Raw genomic sequence first — 22,237 nt, forward strand, 5'->3', positions numbered from 1 at the left:
TTCTGTGCAGGCGGCTTCTTCATCATCGTGAATCTGCAGTCATTTGCTTTCCAATTAAATCTATTTTCTATTCAGTAAAACAGGATTCCTTTTTTAACCAATTCCTTTCTGTCATTTGTCATTTTAAGAGATGACAGAATATGAAAGTAAAGGAAATTGTCATCAAACTTTGAAAAAAGAAAACCCCTTTGTAGTAGCTTTTGTGGACTGTCTGCGTGGCCAGCTCTTTGTTGTACATTCAGGTTAGAAGCTAATCCATCCTTTAGTGGGAAGTCCTAAAAAGCAATCACTTTCAGAAAGAGCAGAACCTAACAATGTCTATTGTTTGAGAAAACAAAACAAAACAAAACAAATGACATACATATTATTCATTCTGACAGCAATTGCAAATGCCAAGGAAAGTTCTGGACACATTTCCAGATGAAAGAGTTTACTGTGTATGACCAATCACATGTTAATAGATCCTTCTTGAAATACTGGATGTAACTTACATTACTTGTCTTAGAACACAACAGAATACATTTTTATCAAGCATCTAGACAGTGTTAAGAAAATGTTAAGAAAGCACCTTAACACCCGCAAGAGCTGCACACAATCACTGGCTTTTGTGCTTTTGGTAGTCTGGCTAATGATGGAACTTCCTTTGATACCCCAAATTCTTAGTTCACTCTTGAAAATAATTATCCCTTAGCTTTTTTTTCCCCTCTCTTCATGGTATCTTTGTGGACTTTTATGTACTGAAAGATTCATTTCATTTATATTCATTTATATATTTCACCTATTTTAGCCACTGGCCAAGTCAGATGGGTTGGAATCAAGATAATATAATCCAGCTGTATACATTTGTGGAATTTATCATAAATATTGCATTTCACACAAAGGGGCAAATTTGCAAAAAGACTTTTTAACATCCCATTAATTTTACACCCCAAGTGGTATATTTGAGACCGACGATATTACGAAAAAACAAGATATAATTCAGATAAATCAGTACCTGATTTTTAGGTGCAAATAATTGCTGTCACATCTCCAATTGACAGAGTAAGTAAATGATGCTATTGATGAAAAATCATATCAAGTAAGAGAGAGAATTGACACTATAGATTTCACAGAAGTTATGAACTTTATTCCAGAGAGTTCCTAAACCAAGGATAATTAATTACAGTCTAAAATTTAGCACTAATGTGCTGTATAATCAATTAAAGCTATTCAGAAGATGGAAGTTAGCATGGACAAGTCTTGCAGACCAATTGAGTTTTTAGGAAGTCTTGAAAGGATGACATGCAGAGATCTGCTGCCTCTAGACAAAATAGGTTTTCCCATCCTGATCTGGAGGTGGTAGCATGAAAGAGAAAGAGATGGGTATGTTATACTCACAAAGCTGTCAGGGACAAAAGAGAACAACCTTATATACGGAGCCAAGAATTTATTGTTAAAGTGCATGTGTACCTCATCTATGATAGGGATGAGCTTAATGCTTCACTCATGACACAGCACAATCTGGATCCAGAAAGCAGCAGCTCCTTCACTGATCTTCCCTGAAAAGCTGAATCCTGTAAACTGTATAATTAAAGGTTCATATAAGAAGGAAATGCATAGTGTGATGATTGGAGTAACAGAGACAGGATGAAATTTGACAGCAAACAATGTATATACAGTGCTTAAAAATCAATAGTGGGAGTTCAGGAGTTCACACAAAACTAGAAAGACAGAGATATATTAGTTGAACACAAGCTACCAAAGAGGCATTGATGCAGAGGCAGCTGTGGTAAATACAGTCCTAAAATATAGTATGTTCAGTGTTACCATCAGATATGTGCAGAAATTAATGCCATTGTACCAGGTACTCATGAAATCTCATGTCAAATAGTCTGTCTTACTAAAGAGCATTCATTTTCAGTTTTTGAAACATGGGTGTATTTCTTCCTTGAAAAGCTCAGACAAGTGGTTGGGGAGAGCTTATGACAACCCAGGAAGAAAGAAGTGCCATGCAAAGTGCAGCGTGAAACACATCTCTCTTTTGAAAGATGGCTGCAAGGAGCATTGTGTCGAAAACTTAAGGCATGCTTTCCAGGAACTGAGAAATGAAATCAGTTGCAATTTCCTCTATTTTATGGGACTCATAATTTCACCTCCCAGGAGAAAGGTTTAGCAATGAAGTTAAAGGACTTTTATATAGAGATCAATCTCCATACCTCTTACTGAAGCAATAACTGTGCAGGAAAGGAGCCAAGATTCACTGGATAAGTGTCATCTGCAGCTGCAGTCCTGAAACCTTTGAGGGTCAAACCCCACTGCTCGTTCGTAGGCGGCATATCAGGGAGAAGTAAGAGCCGGCTGCTCCGCGGGGGAAGGCAAGCCAGGAGCGAAGTGTGACAGACGGGACAGTGACTTTGCCAGCAAGGGCTGCAGAGAGAAGAGGTAGTGATAAGCAGGGTCGGGCAGCCATCCACAGAAACACAGAAACTGCTAGATAAGTGTGTTGTGACAAGGCAGGACCAAAGCCTATGACCAAGGTCATTGTATATTAAAAGGGAAGAGAAAGGGAGGGGGAGGAAAAGGGAGGGAAGGGCCTTATTTTCTCAAACACACACACACACACACACACACACAAAAACCCCACAGCTGCTCTCCCTGGTTTTGGAATAAAGGTGCCTAGGTACCAATCATTACTCACTAGTAGTGCAAGATCACTTTTTCAGATTTATGGAAGAAATTATATGAAGAATAATCAAATGATTTGCAGTAATAGATGAGCTAGAAGATATACCTGAATGAAAAGATATATTTTATTCCTCAAGGGAATACATGAAGAGACTGTCATTCTCAGATTGGTGGCAGAATAAGAAAATAGCAATGTGATTCCAAATTCAGCAGAAGCTGAAAAGAAATGTCTCCTCAGAAGCAAGATACCAGATGATCAGCAAGGTCTGTGAAGGCCCGTGATGAACTCCTGTAGACAGAGCATTCCCTGCACATGCACTAGGTCTTGTTTCCCTATTAGGTAGTGCCTCCCAATTCCCACTCGGTGAAAAAAAAACCAGCAGATGGGTTGCTATTGCTTCTGTTATGACTGAAGCTTCCAGTAGGCTGGTTAAAGCTTCTCTGTTTGCAAGTCATACTGATTTTTTAACTGGAGTCTTAACAGCATGAAGGTAGCAAACCCAGGAAGGCCCATTTTTCATACCTGCAGGTCCTGTTTGCACATTTTTCCGGAGATAAGAAACAAGCACCAATAGTTACTTTGTGCAGTAGAGGAACAATTCTTAGCAAGTCAGTATGAAAATATTTACTGGCTTTTGCTAATAATTTGCACGAGCACGGAAACCATGTGGCTGCTATTGCAGTGAAATAGCACAGTTCTCTGAGCATTTTTATCTTGCCACTTTTTTCTAGCACTTAAAGAAAAGAAAAAGTGAACTAGTTTTCTGGTATGTGGATCTCTTTTACCTTTGATATTTTAAACTTTATAGATCATGAATAGTCAGATTTTACTTGAATTCCTTTGAGATCAGTCACAGTTGCCATCCCTGCAATCCTGCAAGCAATGGCTTGAGCTAGCTGTGTCCAAAACAGTTCCCTCCCTATACGTATGTCCCATAGACAGGAGAAAACATTTAATTGTGCTCACATAGCTATGTGTGGGCTATATTGGTTAGAGCTTGTATTCATTTTCTTTCACAAAAAGTTTCTTTGTGGCTGGATCCTGGGCTAGTGAGGCAGAGAAGATTTAGGTACTTAAAGCACCTATGTTTTCTCACAAAAGTTCCATTCATTTGTTGTGTAATCCACTGGGTGCCTGATAGTCTTAACTGTTAGACCTACAAAATATATAAGATGTCTGAGTCCAAAATTTAGATCTATAAAATCTGTGCACATCTGCCTCCAGAACATGGGGTCCTAAATTCTATGTACACCTCAGGTTCCTCCAATACCTTTCTAGAAGCCAAAATGACTGGTTTGGGGCATATTAAGAACTGACTATATTTTAATTGCTGAGCAATTAAAGGATTCATTTCAGGCCTGAGTTTTAGCAGATTCACTGAATAGGCTTTTATTTTGTCAAACAGCCAAACAACAGGGTTCAATTCTGCAGGGTCTTCTTACCCTGGGCTCAACGCCACATGGACATTAAGGAACTAGGATTTTTTTCAGCCCAATGCACAGGCCAAATGAACAAATATCTGTCCACAATATTCAATATGTAGGAATCTAAAAGCACCTCCTGGAAGCCCAGAAATTGTTACAGAATTTGTTTAGGTAGGGAGAGCTAAGATGGGAAAGCCCATCCAGCTCAGTGCCTTCTATGAAATGTTTTCCTGAGACCCCTAAATCTCCCCCAGATTTGTCAGAGGAACCTGGGCTTTCATTGTGAACACCATTCAACCCCAAAAGTAACAGAACTGTAAGTTCTGTTTCAGTCCAGCTCGCCGTCATCTCTATTTCTTTATATAAATGTCCAAACTGTATTAAGCATAAGATGTAAATAGACAGTTAAGCCCGGTAACAAATTTTACCCTTCAGCAAGGTAGGACGTATATGCGTGTGTTCCAGTTTCTTTGAAGAGAACTCCCCGTATTAACAGAATGAATATCCTCTAGTCATATCTACTTTGAATGAAAAAGAAAATGTTTCTTCTCTGTAATGGCTCTGATATATGGCTTTCCTTCATCCAGCCACATTTTCACATCTTTTCACTTTTGTTCTCTCTGCCTTCTCAAATTACAACAGATTTATTTCATTGTCCACAAATCTGGGATATTCAGCAATTTCAGAAACAGTAAGTTGAAACCCGCTCTGATTTATCCTACTGGAAGATGAGAAGAACTTCTCTAAAATCAACGAAATTGCCCTAAGCAAAGCCAACATATGAGATCAGAATAGAAACTTGTATAATATTTTGTAGTAGAAAAAATAGCTGGTTCAAGATTCTTAAAGTAGATTGAATACAGTAATAGCAAAAGAATCTTTTATCGATGTAAATTCTTCAGCCTTAGATTCACATCATAGACTTTGCTGTAATTTATATTTTCCTCTCATGTCTGTTCAGGATCTGAAGTTGCCAGTGGAGTGTGCTGAGATTGTTCTTCTGTCCTGTTTATCAAATACCTGAGAAGAATAGGAAGTTTATTTTGGATTGAATGTACTTGAAAAAACAGGCTAAATAAAGGTAAAACAGGGTCCAACTTTTCTCTGTGATTCAAAATGCACAGGTTACTTTACAGGCATAACACTATATGCCCACACCTTTCTGCCCACATGTTCTTCTGAACATCAGTAAGGGAAAAGATGTTTTGAGGTTTCCATTCTTCACAAATGAAGAGAATGGCATACTAAGTTGGGCTTCTTTTTCATCCACTGACATAACAATCTTTTGAACAGCAAAAAGGAAAAAAATCATATCTTGAAATGCAGTTGATCCACAAAATACTTTACTGTAAGGATATTATATAAAATGTCAAAGCCTGTGGCTATTAATGACAAAAAGTTCCTGATGGAGGGAACTTTCTTAAACTGACTAGTATAATAAGCATCCCACTTGGGAGGAGAGCAGGGAGAAGAGAGTTGATAGCTCTTTGAACTAAATTGTTTTGTTAAATTTTAAGCAAAAAGGCAAAACAAAATGTAATATCTCTGCTCAGGCAGAGAAGTATTACATAATAGTTTAAAATTACTAAAATAACCATTCTGAATGTAGTCATTGTTGATGAAGGAGGATGAAGTGCTCACGCAAAGAAATAAAATGTTCGTGTAAATAGCACTTAAAAGAGAAATCTCTGAGCAGCAGTTTAATACATTGTTTAAAATTGTAAAGGAAAATGAGATACATGAATAGGCTTTTATTGTAATTATCTAGTCATCTATTATATGCCTAAAACCAGGCATATTTGAAAAAGCTAGCAGAATTACTAGGTAGGCTTTCTTAGTATCTTCTCAACTGATGCAATCTAACTGGAAAGAAAGATAAAACATATTACAGCATTTAAAATCAATAATACTTCTTACCATTTGAATTAGATGAGAAAAATATTGACAGAAAAGCATGTGGTTCATTTTCTCCTTTTGACTTTCTGCATATAGTATGGCCATTCTAAGTTTCAGGTGTAGCTGAAATGTGCAAATATTTGAGTTCTTCTTTGTGAAGTCCTGACTTTGGTTACTACAGTGTTTTTTATTCTGCTGCAACCAAGTGTTTTGAATTAAGTGTAAGACTTCTTGATTATCCTGGTCAATATGAAATGGTATGTTATAAATCTGTGTTTCTCCTACAAGTTAACTGATTCTCAGGTACAAATAAAAAGAATAAAATTAACAGAAATCTGAGGGATACAGTAAAAAAAAAAAAAAAGAAAATATTGCCTTGAACAATTGCATACTGGCAATACACCACTAACTGCACACTAGAGCTTCTGAATTTCAATCATGCAGTAAACCTGTAATTAAATTAGTAATGGATAATTGGAAGGAAACCTCAAAATTACTGAAATTTAGAGTAAATTCTTTCTATTTATGTATTTGGGTAAGGAAAAAAGTAAGATTCTGGAAGAATGATACTAATAGCAAATGGTAAAAGAGAGGGTGGAAGACATTACCGATGACTCCCCCAAAGTTATCATTTAACTGAAAGTATATTTGGAAGAGCAACAGAGATTGAATTGCATAATTTTACATATTACTAAATTAGCATTACTAAATTATTATGCTGTCTGTGAAGTCCGTAAATCATGATCAGTCGCAGCCTATGAAAATCTACATCAAAAAATTGAAACTCTAAATGAAATGGAGTTTATTAATTCTTAAAAATACAACAGTTTTCTAATTAAAAAGAGGATTAAGCTGATGCCCCAATTCTTTCTAGATAATAAAGCAACAGCAGTATTACAGTACTAACGAAATCCTTGAAGAACATTCACATTTGCTGAACTGAGGATATCAATGTTTGGCATATATAAAATGATATATATTAGGAAACCAGAAGCATACTCTATGGAATACCAGTTAGGTCATTAGATACCCTAATATATGTTACATGCATGTATCTATAATCAAAGTGCAAGGTTTGTAGGAGTAGTATTCTTTATTAAACTAAGGGTATAGATGAAGAATGCAAGGTGTTGGTCAAATAAGCCCTTCATTTTTAGGTAAATTTCTTCAGATATTTAGGTTTCACTGAAGAAGTGCTTCATCCACATGTAAGTTTTCTGTTTGTTGGGTTTTTTTCAACATTATGGCCATTAATTAATAAACAATATTATCCCTTCCTAGAAAACCTTGCCTCGCTTTTACCCTTAAACAGTCACAGCTTTACTGTGTCTTATACATAATTATTCATGAAGAGAAGAGAATGAGGACAAAATTTATTTTATATATCACCTCTTAAAGAGAGTGTCTGCCTGAATAATTTGCATGGCACACCTTACACTGGAATCTGGGGGGAAAACAATCTTTTTTTTAAAATTGTAGCATCCTTTCACAGAACTAAAAGAACATCTTTATTATTTTAATATGATGACAACTGTAATATATTTTGTACATAAGATCCTTTGTTATGCTTCTCTGTAACATATGTTCCTATTTAAAACGTGCAGGGTGTAGGCTAAGCTGTGAATTTGTTCTAACGGAAGATATAGAAAGCTTGCAATAAATAAAACGGAGTGAAGCGTGAGTGAAAACATGTAAGGAGCCAGTTGGGGAAATGTAGTCTTCTTGAGAAGACTACAAGAAACCCCAAGGAGATGCTGGGAGACGGTCACTTGGTTTTCTTTTTAAACACATAAAGGGAAAATAGTGAAAAATATTGGCAGAGAAAAGACCACTTTCTGCCACAGGTTCAATACACATTTAATTAGAAAGAAAGAAGATATCTATATTTTAATTACTAGAGAAAAATATCAAAACAATTATTACGAAATGAGAAAACTATTGTCCATCCTTCTGAAAAGATAGAGGGCACACTATCGTCAAGAAGATTAAAAATGAGAACATTAACATTATGATTAATAATAATAAGTAATTTTTTTCATCTAGTAGATTAAAATAAGAACAATTGTAATATTCATTAGCTAGAAGAAGAAATGATGCAGTACTTCCAAATAGGAAAAGGCAATCTCAGTATCATTCAGTCTTTTACCAGGAACTGAAGTTGTCATACTAGGTGAAGTATAATTCACCAAAGATGATAGTTTTAAAATCATTTTTAAAATAGCAGCACACCAAACAGAGCATTTAACCCATTAAAAGGTGACAGACAAGACAGATTCAAGTGAAATATATAAATACCAGTTATGGATTTTTATATGAATTACTGTCAGTATATTTTTGTTTTCAGCACAGTCATCTTAACACATTCTCTAAAGAGTTATTTCCACATGATTATTTCTTTAAAATATACAATCTGGAAGTCAGTTTTAACTACTGATGGCTAGGAATGTAAACATCTCTGCCTTGCAAGTGTAAGATACACGTTTAACTATTAAATTACAGGACCATGAAAGGACTCCTAATACCAGCAGAACTAAGATTTTGCCCACTTCGTCAACATTTCATTTGTCTTGTGATCCCATTAAGTACTATAACTGCAGAGAAATGTTTTCTCCACTCTGACATTATATAAAATGTAGTGGTAGTGGGTGAAACATTGTCCACATGACACAAACACAAAGGTTCCTCACTGCTGGAGCCCATACTCCAGCTGGCTAATTAACTGTCATCCATGCGCTGAATGACTTTTTCCTCTAACTCCTGTAGTATGTTCTGTCTTTTTTTGTGACTGAATTTGGCTGAAATTAGGATTTTGAGATGCAGAGTTAAGTCTATGCTTTTCCCCATCTTGGCAACTGTACTTGTAGAAAATTTAATTCACACTAATGAGTCACAGCTTGTAAGTAATATAATATTTAAATATGTTCTTTTTTTCATAAATTGTGCATTTTTGTTGCTAATATTAAGATAAAAGTCATCAGCAGGTTTCTTTAGAACCTACTTAGAATGAAAACCAAAATACGAAATACAAACTGATCAGAGGTAAACAGGACTTCCTCTGCATTAAAGTATTTCCTTTGGAGAGATGACTCTAGATATAACATGACCTCTTCTATATCAAATTGAGTAGCAAATTAACAACTCTTTTATTCCACTACTGAACTGTATTATAAATTTGCTATTAGGTCTCAATCAACTGTTTTCTCCCAGAGCAGTTGCGCTTGGAGAGATGTGACTGAGGTTATACTTAAGGGACCGTGCTCACATTTGGACATACGCCATCCCAGAGTTTTAGAGGCTTTATCTGTAGTGCTATACTCAACTACCCCTTTCCTATGCTATAAATACTCTTCAGTTATTTAGAAAAGAGCACTTACCTTCATGTGTTGCATCTTTTGCAAGTTCTGTTACTGCCTTTGGGTTCCCTGGAAGCCAAGAAATGTATTCCAGATTTCAAAACGACAACATCCTTGGTTTAAGATGAGATGTTCAGAGCTATGGATTACACATGATAAAACATTATTTTTTGAGGATACCGTAGGCCATCTTTCAGCCCAGCCTTAACATTTGAGTTTTTCATTTGCAAATATGCATTTACCTGAAATGCAAGCTCAGCCAGCAACTAAAACAACTGACATGAATTAATGCTGTTATTTCTTCCATCCTCAAGTCAGAATCATAGAACCACAGGATAATTCAGGCTGGAAGGGACCTCGAGAGGTGTCTAGTCCAAGGGCCTGCTCAAAGCCAGCTCAGCTGAAGGTCAGCCCAGCTGCTCCAGGCATTATTCAGTCAGGTCTTGAAAAGCCTCCAAGGACTGCACAACTTCTCTGGGCAATCTGTTCCAATCCTTGACTATCCTCATGGTGAAAAAGCTTTAATTTATATGCAGTTTGACCTCATGTTTCAACTTACGTCTGCTGTGTCTTGTCCTCCTGCCATGCACTGCCGTGAAGAGCCTCGCTTGGTCTTTTTGATAACCTCCTGGTGTCTATTGGCAAGCAGCTATTAGGTCTCCCTGTCTCCTCTCCAAACTGGAAAAGGCCCTTCCCCCCAGTTCTCCTCAAAGGGCCATGAATAAAAACACAGACTGGGGTTCCAGCTGTTCCCCTTATTCAGAATAATGTTTTTAGTTTGGTCACCAGTATTCAAGAAAGGTGAACTCAAACTGGAACACATACAAAGATGACCATGGGGATAAAGTATATATGAAGAAATATTAATTAGCTAATTTAACCACACTAAAGGCTGAAGAGTAGAGAAAATTGTTTATACATGCAGTCTGGAAAATAATATCAAGAAAGCAGAATTATTAAAGTAAAAAAATAATATTACAACAAATGACATGGTCACAAAAATTTATGCTGGAAATTGTCAATGTTTTAACACAGAGCTTAGTAGTGTTATGGAGGATTTTATAAATAATTTTAAAAAATCTGGAAAGTAAGGTTGTGATAACAGTACTAAAATGTCTGATGCTTTGGCATATGCAAAGCAGTTTTAAAGAAAACAAAATTACTATTTGTGTATTGATCCTTATTTTAAGATTTTTTTCTGATTACGTGTGTGAGCAAGGAATTTTTTTTTTTTTTAATTATCTCAACCTTAATTCTCTTAATCCTGGGTTTATTTCCTTTTTTGAAGCACCGAAATTGGCCACACACTGTCAAAAACAGGATACTGTCAGGTTACATTGCTACCAGTTGATGTATCCTGCTTGAACACTTAGGGTTAATTCAGAGTTAGAAGTGCCTTAAGGTTAGATATTGCAGTAACTGGCTTTCAGAGTACAGTCTTGACCTCCTTGTCCTGACAATGAGAGGGCTCCTAAGTCCTCTGTGCCCTGGAAATGGGCAATGGAAAACATTGGGTACCTCACCATGAGCACGTAGAGAGAGAGAGAAGATGACAAAAAACTATCTAGAGCTAGTTAATGGTGCTAATGCTGTGCGTTAGCTACGAAACTTGCTATGAATTCAGTCTGTTACTGATAAAGGTCAAAAGGTACCTCCTGCCCTTTCGGATCAGCAAGTCAGAACCTTGCAATCTCCAAAGGCATAAGATAAAGTCGTTTTTTTTCTTTTAAAACAATGATGCTGGAAAAGCAGTGGAAGTTTTCCTCCTTTTTGTACCCTACGCACTGGTGAAAGCACTTGCCCAAGATACGGTATAGTCCAGTTCAAATCCACACATTTAGTCAGACAGAAAAGAGTTTGTAATTCAAAGTTGAAACTGTTCATGAAAGGTCACTATTTAAAAATCTAAGTAATACTATGATAGTCTTATGTGTCCAGATGCCCTTTAACTTGTAATCAACAGATAGCCTTACCTAATGATATCATGAGCAAGAGCCTCCACGAAAGCTCAAAATGACATATTACTGCATTTATATCACTTACAATTGTATAGAAAGTTCTTTGAAGCTTTTTAAAATCATTTTTGCCATTAAAGTTTTTTAAGACATGTTTATAGAAGAGATATTTGTATCTTCCATGAAAAAAGAGAGTTCTTAAGTTTTTTCAAAGGAATTTTGTTTTTGGACTTACGAACTCTCTGGCACTATATGCATAGATTTTTGAAATAATTTGTTTGTGGCAGCTATAATTAAATGCACTGAAGTAGTTGTTCTGAGCCTAGCTTACCTTTTTGTGCAGGAACTTAATTAGTAATCACACACAATTTGACACATAAACGGAGAAGTCTCAAAGTATGTAAATGAAGGCAGATGGTGATACTCTGGACACCATGCAGAAAGTGAAAAATGCAAGATCACATTTTGAAATAACCATCTCCACTGGTTTGTAACAGAGGAACTTTCAAAAATAGTCTCTGTTCGCTGCCTCACACCTATTGTTTGATGAACACAGTAGAGAAGCACATATTTTAGCTGATTATTAATACAGAAGAGCAGTTTAGAAGATACCATCAGGCACTCCTGAACTGAAGGGAAAAATAACATCATTTTCTTTGGTGGCATTTTTACTTTCCTTTGGAAAATTTAAAAATAGCCTGATAGCCCTTTTTCTGTGGCTCATAAAGCACTGGTTTTTTGAATATATTAGCAAAGGAAGCTTCATCTTTGCAATCCCTGGTGAAAAACACTCCATCTTGTCCTCACATCCTTTAGATGTGCTTCTCTCAAATTCATTAGTGTACAGGAACATAGTGTGATCTTTCAGCAGCTTTAATGGAATTCAGTTGTCACGTACATTTGACTTCTTCCGTTACGATTACAGGAAAAAAAAATACTTTAGTCTATTTCTGTAAGCAGATCCTAAATCTCAAAGGTTTATAACAGGCTTGAAATAAAATATAGGTATTTACAACAAATTAAGAGGGGGCATTTGTTACCTCTGCAACAATCTGAATCTCTGTAGCAATCAGAAAAGATGGGATCTGAAGCCAGCTAGTGTTGCCTCCTGGTTTGTGTTCAGGAAAATTTTGGACAAATGAAGACAGTTTCAGTGGGATCAGAACTACTCCTGGACACTAGAAACCTATTTCAAATCCATAACAATGAGAAAGAAGCAAACTGTGGATTTTGAGCTATTACACTGGAATAGTTAAACAAAAAACAAAGAATTGGCAATAGTCCATTACCAAATTTGCTTTAGCTCTTGAGTCCAAGATATTCCTAGAGTGAGATTAAAGAAACAGGTTTCAAAGAAGAATTTTAAAGTGCTTGGGACAAATACTCTGCTATACAAATTATTGTAATATTAATGATGTAATCAAGCTTTGTTAAGTTACATTAGTAGAGATTTCTGTCTCCTGTTACATAAAAAGAGTAATATATTTAATTTATATTTTAAAACTTCTCCAGTTGCCAAATGCTGTTAATATTCAGGAAAAGGCCACTGCCGAAACTGACGATTGACTTTGATAGAGAAAAGATACTTAAGGGATCATGCGTGATTCAGAAGAGCTTTGATTGTCATGGGAATCTCACTATTGTCATAATATCTCATTCTTTTCCTGTTAATAATTAGGCAAGGAGAAGGCAAAGTAAGTATATATCCCAGTTACACTGAGCAGGCTGGATAAGGAGTTTAATTGTGCTGCAGGAATGTCATGGTTATTGGTTTTGGCTTACATGCTTATACAGTTTCTAGACTAGAGGGTTTTGGCTCCAGATGCTAGACATGCGAATAGACGTCTGTCTATACTCTAATTACTCTGTTCCTAATTGATTAATAGATGAGCTTTTCTGTGTAGCAGCCAAAGGAAAGTTTCCCAGTTAGTTAAGCTCTTCCAGAAGTTTCCCCCCCCCCCAGTGTATTATTTATCATATGCATATGTAATAAAAGACAGATAAACTTCCTTTTACCTTGTTTTCAAATAAAACCAGTGTTACATGCCACTTGAACATGGCTACATTGGAGTATTCACCAAAGTCAGGAGTGTTTAAAACTTATGGGGTTTATTCTCCTTTTGTCAAGCATTATCTACATACAGAACATCCACATGGTGTAAGTTACAGAAGAAAAATGCAGGAGACAGACTACTGTAAATAACTGAGTAACAGACCGTTTACATGGTTCTTGTTTGTTCACAATGGAGAAAAATTGTTAAAAAGGAAAACAGATGCAGCGGTTAGAAATGTAAGCAGACTTTTATTTTAGTTAAATCTACCTACCAGGAAGTCTGCTCAAGCTAAAGAGATCTACCGTATCACACAGGGCAGGATGCTAAATACACACGAGATTACAATGCTAGAAAATTCCAGATTTCTAAGCAATTTTACACAATCTAAACTGGAGTAAAATTTTGTTTAAAAAAAGATATTTCTTTCTGATTGCCTTTAGTAAATGGTCAGTTTAAGAGCTTATAAGCATTATTTAAGAAAAAAATAATAAAAAATAAAAAAAACCCCAAACTTTTAAGTCATTGCTCTAGGTCTGGATAGTTGTTTTACTGCTGGATTTCTGGTTCTACTGGTTATTGTTATTCTGAGAATCCTATTATTCCCATTTAGATGCGTAAGCATTGTTAAAGTCAGAATACTAAGCTAACAAACTATAAAAAATACAAAGTTTTTGTTGTTTTTTTGCACTAATCCAATTGGATGCCTGGAATAGAAAATCTGTTGAGTTAACCAAATGACTTAACAAGTACGGGTCAATGGTAAAATGCATAAGCAAAAATGTTATCCACCGGTTGCAGACTTCAGTTCTCTCGGTTTCCAGTTTCTTAAAATGCATTCTTTTATTTTTAAATAACAGTTTTCTTGCCTGTATAAGTGAAGCTTCATAATGTCAGGTTTTCAGAATGTGGTTTACTCTGAACAGATAAGTGCAATGTTTCTCTTTAGTAGAACTCAAACGCCTTGTTAATGAAACCCTGTGATAGCTGAAATCCTAACACCTATTTTTTTTCTAAAAAAAGGTTAAGTTTCTGCAAGCAGCTGACTGTATCTGAACTAAAATACACCATAAAAAACAAACTCCTCAAATTGCAGTGATCAGAAAACAGTGCACTGCAAATACAATTTCTCCTTTTTTTCTTTTTGTATGTTCAACAAGTTGAGACTATAAATTTGATACGAAAAGTTTCTCTCCAATGACAACCAATCCTGTAGCCACAATGGGAATAGATTATACAATTTCTATGCTTTACCTTTCTTGTGAGACTTTCGCTTCAAGGCACAAAAAGATTAAACAGTGGACTGGACAGAACAGTACAGAACATTTCAGTTTAAGGAGTCAAAAGTTGCACGACATCTCTTATTTTTGTGTCTGAAGCAAATCAAACCAATATTTGAATAATATTTAAGCCTTCATTTTACAAATGCAAAGGGTCCTATTAAATTCCCTGAAGCTTTATGTTTTTTTTCCTACTTCCTTTAAAATAATGTATGATACTTATCATGAATTTCAACATTTGGTAATCCCAGTCAACTAATACAATCTCAGCTGATAGTTAATAAAGAGTATCATTATCAAATAACCATTTCTTTAGTAATTTTTATGTCAAAGTTGATTCAAATTATGTTCAAGTCCAAGAAATAAGAGGTATAGAAGGGTCTAACATTTAAAATGAAATTTGTGTAAATTTTAAGAATGATGTAATGTTAAGTGCAATGTACTGTAAAACTATTAATTCAGTAAATATCTAACATAGATCCTTATGCTTCCCCAACCCAAACGACTGTGTTGCCTCTCTCAACTTCAGTGATTTCACAATTTAACTTATTGAGCCGTCCATCCAGGATAAACAGAGATTCCTTGGAAGGGGTCATGAGATATTGACCAAAAAGGCCACTGTCTTTTATAAGACGGTTCTTACTGTTCCAAGGCCATTCGTCTGCCTTGACAGGCTCCTTGAGACTCTTCACCATCTTAACCTTGCCAGAGGAGAGCTCTATGAAGAGAACATCAGTCTGCGTACTGGAGCTACAATAGACGTTGTATTGATGGGCTTCAGTGAATGATGGCTGGAAAGCTACGTCAGATATGTGCAAATTAGTATGAATGTCAAATGCATCCTGTATTTCTCCTCTCATTGTAATGGACTGGATCCTCATAAGACCTTTTGCATCATCAACGCTGACAAGGTAGTGTCCATCTGGAGAGATGTGCGGCGTGCCAGTTACGTCACCATTGTATCCAATCACAGAATCAGTAACGCTATCCAGTATAAGCTGTGGTAGAACAGCCCCAGTGGTATCAGGCTTACAGCAGATGAAAAAATATCCTCCAAGATGTGTATAAGCCAGTGACTGAGGAATGCAATTATAATCCTTTAAATTAATTGTCTTGATGTACGACATAGTTTCGAGATCAATTTTCTGGAGCACAGGTTCATCCTTATGAAGAATAAATCCAAACCTAAAAGTAAAAGTACAAAAATCAAACGAAGTCAGAGCCAGTGTTTGCATTATGTACAAATGAGCAAACACAACATAAGCAAATAAGCAGGTTAATACGTGCAGCAGTGCATTCCTATATATCTCAGCTTCAGATGTTTCAGATATTAAACAGTAATAATATATAATTTTTAGTGTTCTTGCAATTGTAATTTAGAATGCGTGAAACAAAAGGTCTAAACTATATAGGTGATTAACTGGAAAAGTGGTTTTTTTCCTACTGACATAGAAGAAAAGGTAAACATTACTCTGAGTATATCTATTCTGTTATAACTTTTGTAAAAAACAGGAGGGAGAAAAAGATTAAATATCAATAGATAGCACATCTCACATGTTTTAATTCACTTCATTTAGTTCTTAGACTTTCTTGGGTATATCAAATTAATCCAATGCTCATTGCTATTCAGATAATTATCCAAATCTTCCTCATTTTAATTCAGCAGAAATGAATATCATAAAAGGATTTAGATTTATGCCTTCCAACTATCCAAACCTCATATTTTTTACACTTTTAAATGACCCTTTATTCATTTCCATATATCAAGGAATTCTCATTGAATATAAATAATATAGTTAAACCTTAAAATCCTAGAACTTGATATTTACATTTTTAGTATGAAATATATCACTATTCTCTAATGTTAATGTATACATAAGTTCTGATTGTACAATCACTTCATTGTGTATATGCAAAACCCACCACTCTAAATATTCTGGAGTTATAGCAGAGTATATTAGTTTTGTCTAAGTAGCATTCTAAGCACTTTTCCCAAACAGCTGTTTTTCTTTGTCAGATTTCATAACATAACATTTTCCCCTGAATGTTTGATCTTGGGAATTAAGTTTCCTGCTGATACATTATTTAAAAATACCTTTCTGAGCCTGCTCACATAAAGCAGTAGAAGAGTCAGAATGTTTGAACAACTGAGTTATTGAAAATATCACAAAATTTTTACACCATACTTTGTACCTCCAATGTATTTACTAATCATGGAACCACAAAAGAAACAGGTGAAAAAATTTCAGGAGATTATTCAGTCAGTTCCTCTGACAGTGTTTTGTACTTTTGACTGATTATATCTGGTTTATTTCAGACTATTGGTACAATTTTGAAGATCATTTTTAATTTTAGCATGATCTTCTGAAATCCTGGCCTCCTGCTTCAGTTAGATAACTGCAAATCTAGTATCATAAACTCATGGAATTGTAGCATAAATTCAGTTGGGAGGAACTTCTAGATGCCATGTGGTCCAGCTCCCACTCAAAGAAGGGCTGGTGTGGATCAGGCTGCTCATGATTATGAATTGATTATGAATTGAACTGATTATGAGATCACTTGCGTCTTTGCCTATTCAGCCAGTTGTACACAATATAATCTCAATTACATTGCCTTGCCTAGGAAAATGGTGTGTGAGGCTTTATGAGATAAGATAAGATAAGATAAGATGACAATTACTTCTACCTCTGTTCGCAAGGTTTGTTGTTCTGAACCAAACTGGGATTGCTAGGCAGAATTTGATTTTTAGCTATGTTGGCCATTTAATATTATCCATTTCTTAATCTCGTTGGGCAGACATAAAGACATTGATTCTTGGTTCCATTATTATGCTTAAGGCAGACTGAATGTAATTTCCATGTTTTTCCATAATTGAAAGAAATCGTTATGTTGACAGCCTTCTGCAATCTTACTTCTCTCCCCTGAATTCTTAAGATAATTGGTAAGAATTCAAAGATTGCTTCAATGAGCTTTGTAAAATCTGCATGAAGAACTGAACCAGGTCTTATATCTTGGGTAACGTCTAAGTATTTTCTCATCTATTCTTTCCTCACTTTAACTCAAGCACTTACTGATCTATTACAAATATTAGCTGAGCTAGTAGTCTCATTGCAATGGTTAGTAAACACTGAGACAAGAGAGACATTAAAAATTTACCCTTCACAGTATTAGCTCTTATTAGCTTTCCTCTCTGTTGGCCAGCCACTCAGCTCTTTCTTGGGTTTTCCTGCTCTCGCTAATGGACTTAATGCAGATTTTTGAAGGGTTTCTTGTTAGTCTTACTGTTTATGTTCCTTGAAATTTGTATTTTATTCTGTCCTAGTATTTCTGATTTTGTCCCTGGATGTTATATTAATTGTTTTGTATTTCTTTTTAGTAACTAGACCTAGATTTCACCTTTGTACTTCTACCTGATTTTTAGGTTAACTTAGTTTGGCCTTTTACTATAGTTACATTTTATTATTACTAAGATAGTTTGCTCTTTAGCCTTTCACACTACTTCATGAAGAAATCAGTAGTTTCACAGAATTCCTCTTTTATGTGTTGCTACCCATACTATCTTGCATAGCAATTCTCTGAAATAAAGTGAATTCTGCTTTCTTGAAATGAATTGATTTTACTCTATTCTTTCTCCTGCCCTAAGGGCATGTAATTTCAGTATCATCAGTACACAAGTTGCCGTCAACTTCTGCATTCTCAATCAATCTTTTCCAACTGATCAGCAACCAAAAGAGCTTCCCATCCAGTTGCCTTTCCTAGCTTCTGTATCAAAAAAGTTATCAGTGTAGAACCTTTCTAATAGGCCTTTTACAACAGATATCCAGATCATTAAAGTCCCTCTCTACCACCAGATGTAACTCAGATGATTCTGCAAGAGTAAGCTACCTATACAGAAACTCATACAGCCACTTCATTGTCTTAAACTGACAGTTTTCACTAGAGCTCATCGTGACAAAACCATTTTCCCCCTTTTATTATCACTCAGAAAACATCCACAGTTCTTTCTCAGACTGTATTCAAACTGCAGGGCCCTCCATCATGAAACACCCATATGCAGTATGTATTTTTTGATCATGAGAAAAACTTGTGCCATATTATGTACAGAATCATCATTTAATAGAAGATGTTAACTATCAGGCAAAATTCTGATTTCAGATCTTTATAGCATACTTAGTGTTAAATAACTAATGTGTTACATAAATAAATGGTGGTTAGAAAAGGACAATAAAATTAGCTTAGATCAATTGTCTTTCACACAATGGCCTCTAATGTAAGGCAATAATCAGTGAACTGTCCAACAAGCATTTAAAACATTCTGAATGCCAACTTGCGCGTACCTGTAACTTAATCTCTATTCCTTGAAAACAATAACATCAAACCCGAGGCATCTTAAAAGGACCTTCTTCTAGATGAGTATTGACTGAGGGCCAGACATTCACTTCACTGTTGGTGTGGTTATTAATATAAAATGTGAATCAAAATGGAACTCTAGATTGCTAAATAAAGCACTGAAAAGTCAGAAGATGTTAGAGCAACAAAAACTAATACAGAATGTTGCTACTCACAACGTTTACTCAGCCTAACTTCTTGATCATTCCAGTTTATGATGTATTATCAGTCTTTAGCCTTATTTCTAATGTAATCAGGTTCACGTAATTACATGCCAACTGCTCTTTCTTCATCTCTCATCCAGAGTTACTACTTTGGAGTTCATTGGCCACAACTGGAAGAGCAATAGAAGTTGTAATCTGAGTTTTCATGTGATGTAGATTGGTGGCTACATGGAGAACAGTGTTCCTGCAGATGGAAATGTGGGGAACTCAGCAAGAACTCATCCTATGACTTAGTTTTATCGCATACAATTACATGCCCAGATGGCAGGTCAGAAAAGATAGACATGGAACATGGAGAAAAAAATGGATGTACTGCTTTGTAAGATGATGGTTGGTACATGCAAGAGAGTGAGAGTATTTTTAGAGGAAGAAACTGGATACGTGGAAGATGTGATTATTGTGGTTTAGCATGATACAGGGAACAAAAAGTACATTAGGCTCCATTAGTTTCTCCAGGCATAGAGAAATTTGTTTTAAAAGGGAATTAATATATGTAACTCTGGGAATAGGAATTCATAACACAAATTTGTGAATATTAGGAATACATTAAAATTTCCTGACTTTTGGGGTAAATAGATAAACATGCTTGTTTTCCAAAAAAAAAAAAAAAAAAAAAAAAAAGAAGAAGAAGAAAAAAAGAGAGAGATATTTCACTTCGGTCTACTCCTATTTAGTATGATTTTTAAAATATTTATCCTTAAAATAAATGTGTTTAAATTATGTTTATTTATATATGTTAAAAATTGTTTTCTGTTATAAACCAGTTGTTTTACATTTAAAATAGATTTGAAAGATTTTACTGTATATCTGTGTCCAGAACATTTCGTGGTAGGTTTAGCTAAAGAAAATGCTTTAAAATTCCACCGTATGTTTGAGATGCATTCTAGTTTCTAGCTGAATTGACACAAACCATAAGTAAAAAAATTTGAAGTAATGAATTTTTAACCAGTCTTAAAATCTAAATAAATGTATTTTAAACAGCACAAACCCTTAAACAATTGTAGTTATAACATATCATCTTGACTAGAAAAAAAGAAGAAATCTTAGTCCTTGTTGCAAATCAATTTATTTTGAATATTATTCCAGCCAGTGAAAATGATGTTTTCTTTTTGAAATATATAAGGAACAAATGAAGAACAAAATTAGTATCAATTATCTAAATCAGCCTTTTTTACTTGCTGATTTCAATCATGATTAAAATGAATGATTTAAATCAGTTTGATTCAGACAAATCTACCCTATTTATGAGTGCTTGATTTAGCAGTGTTAATGGTCAATTGATGTGAAATGGTCAATTTAAAGGGGGGTATATAACAAGTTATTAATCATTGCTTCTAATACCGTTCCAAGATTAACATGTTTCTGAACCTCAGGTACACTCAGCTTGTGCTAACTTTGGTAGCCTAAAACCCTTGATTACCAAAGCAGTGAACACATTTCCTAAAGTAAAACTAAAGATAAGGTCTCACGTAACTTCTCCAAGCGTTACATCAGCTGAAGGTGACACTCCACAAATAGCTCTGCCCACAGAGGAGGCTGCTCCCACTGCTGCATCCTCCAACTTCTCATTTCTACTCTTGTGCCAGAGGAATCCCCTCAGGTCTACCAGCTCAGAGGTTTGTAGAAGCACTCCCTCATGCATGCCATTAAAATGAATCCAGTTAGCCTGGATTCATTTAAATAATAGGGTCTGTTTATTAACCCAGTTGGTTTGATTAAAATGGTTTAGGAGTAGGAGCAGAACATAGTTATATCCTCTTCCACTGGCACAAGTAGATTCAGAAGAGGATGCCTGTCTACAGCTTTAGTTGCAAAGCACTCCAGATCTTCAGGGTTAATCACATTCTTATTCTAGAACTAACCAGCAAACACTTTTTAAAGTGTTTTCTGGTCACACCATTTCTCAAATATTTCAGCAAGAATTTTCCAAAGCATTCTAGTTTTTTGCGCAACTTAATCCACCTCTTTGTACCACTTAGTTCCCAGTTCGAAAGAGAAAGGTAAAAAACTTACGGTACCTTGGGTCTCCAAATTTAAAGGTCATTTCAGCTTCGCTAATAGAGTTTACAGGTCTGTGCTTGAAAACTGATGGACCTGGCTTCAAGACTAAGACCCTTATCCTGCTACTGTATTTGCACTTAGGAGATCCATTGTCCCTTGCTCTGAAACTATTAAGATACTTGATTTTATAATTTCCTGCTGCTGCAACAGCTAATCATATAAATTCTGATAATCAGCTGTGGCTGAATATCCATCTACTATCTATCCTATTTTTAAAATGTGAAAGTGACAGTTTAATACAATTTCTTTTACTGAGATTGCTCAGTTTTGTGCTCTTTTATCTTCTCAGCTTTGTGGCCTTAAAATCATTTACCACTGCCCACGCCATTAATTATGTCCTACTTATTTCTGAAGTTTGAAAACATAGCTTTGTGAGATACACCCTCTCTTTATTTCTTTTAATAGCAATTCATGTAATACAGGAAAAATATACTTCTACTTTCTTGTAATGTTAACACGGTAAAAATTCCTTTGCCTTTTGTTTTTTTAAGTTTAAACTTGAAAAAAAATTGGACACAGATGTAACACAAGATTTTAGCATACAAGATAATATTTTTGGAGATGAGTACACTAGAAGAACAGCTACAGTAGCAGAATAATAATACACTGAACTTAAGCAGCAAGCTTTACTCACTGATCTCAAAGCACCTTACAGATATTATAGCAACTAAAGCAAAAAGCTGAATGACTTGCCTACAGCTATATTATGATCCACAGGCAGAATTAGGGTGAAAATATAGTTACAGAAAATACAGTTAGATGTTATCTAACATCCAACATGGCTTCTAACTGATCGTGCTACAGGCTACCCACACCATTGCCATTAAGGTCCTAAAAGAGACAGAGGGGAACAAGGTAACTAAAATAGATCCTTTTAAATAAGAATACAGAAAATCGCTTTACCAAAATAATATTTGTGAGTATTAAAATTAGACTGAA

The 22,237-nt window shown here is 35.3% G+C and overlaps 1 protein-coding gene across 7 annotated transcripts in view; it reads right to left on the minus strand.

Annotated features, from left to right (window-relative positions):
- Positions 1-13,383: 13,383 nt before the first annotated feature.
- FSTL5 (follistatin like 5) overlaps positions 13,384-22,237 on the minus strand; it is a 323,974-nt gene continuing 315,120 nt past the window's right edge. For all 7 annotated transcript variants that reach the window (XM_026120175.2, XM_026120174.2, XM_026120176.2 and 4 more), the window contains one exon: positions 13,384-15,809. In XM_026120175.2, coding sequence (XP_025975960.2) covers positions 15,107-15,809 — 703 coding nt within the window. In that variant the 3' untranslated portion in view covers positions 13,384-15,106. The remainder of the gene's footprint in view (positions 15,810-22,237) is intronic.

Source organism: Dromaius novaehollandiae, chromosome 4, assembly GCF_036370855.1.
Source record: "Dromaius novaehollandiae isolate bDroNov1 chromosome 4, bDroNov1.hap1, whole genome shotgun sequence".
NCBI lineage: Eukaryota > Metazoa > Chordata > Aves > Casuariiformes > Dromaiidae > Dromaius > Dromaius novaehollandiae.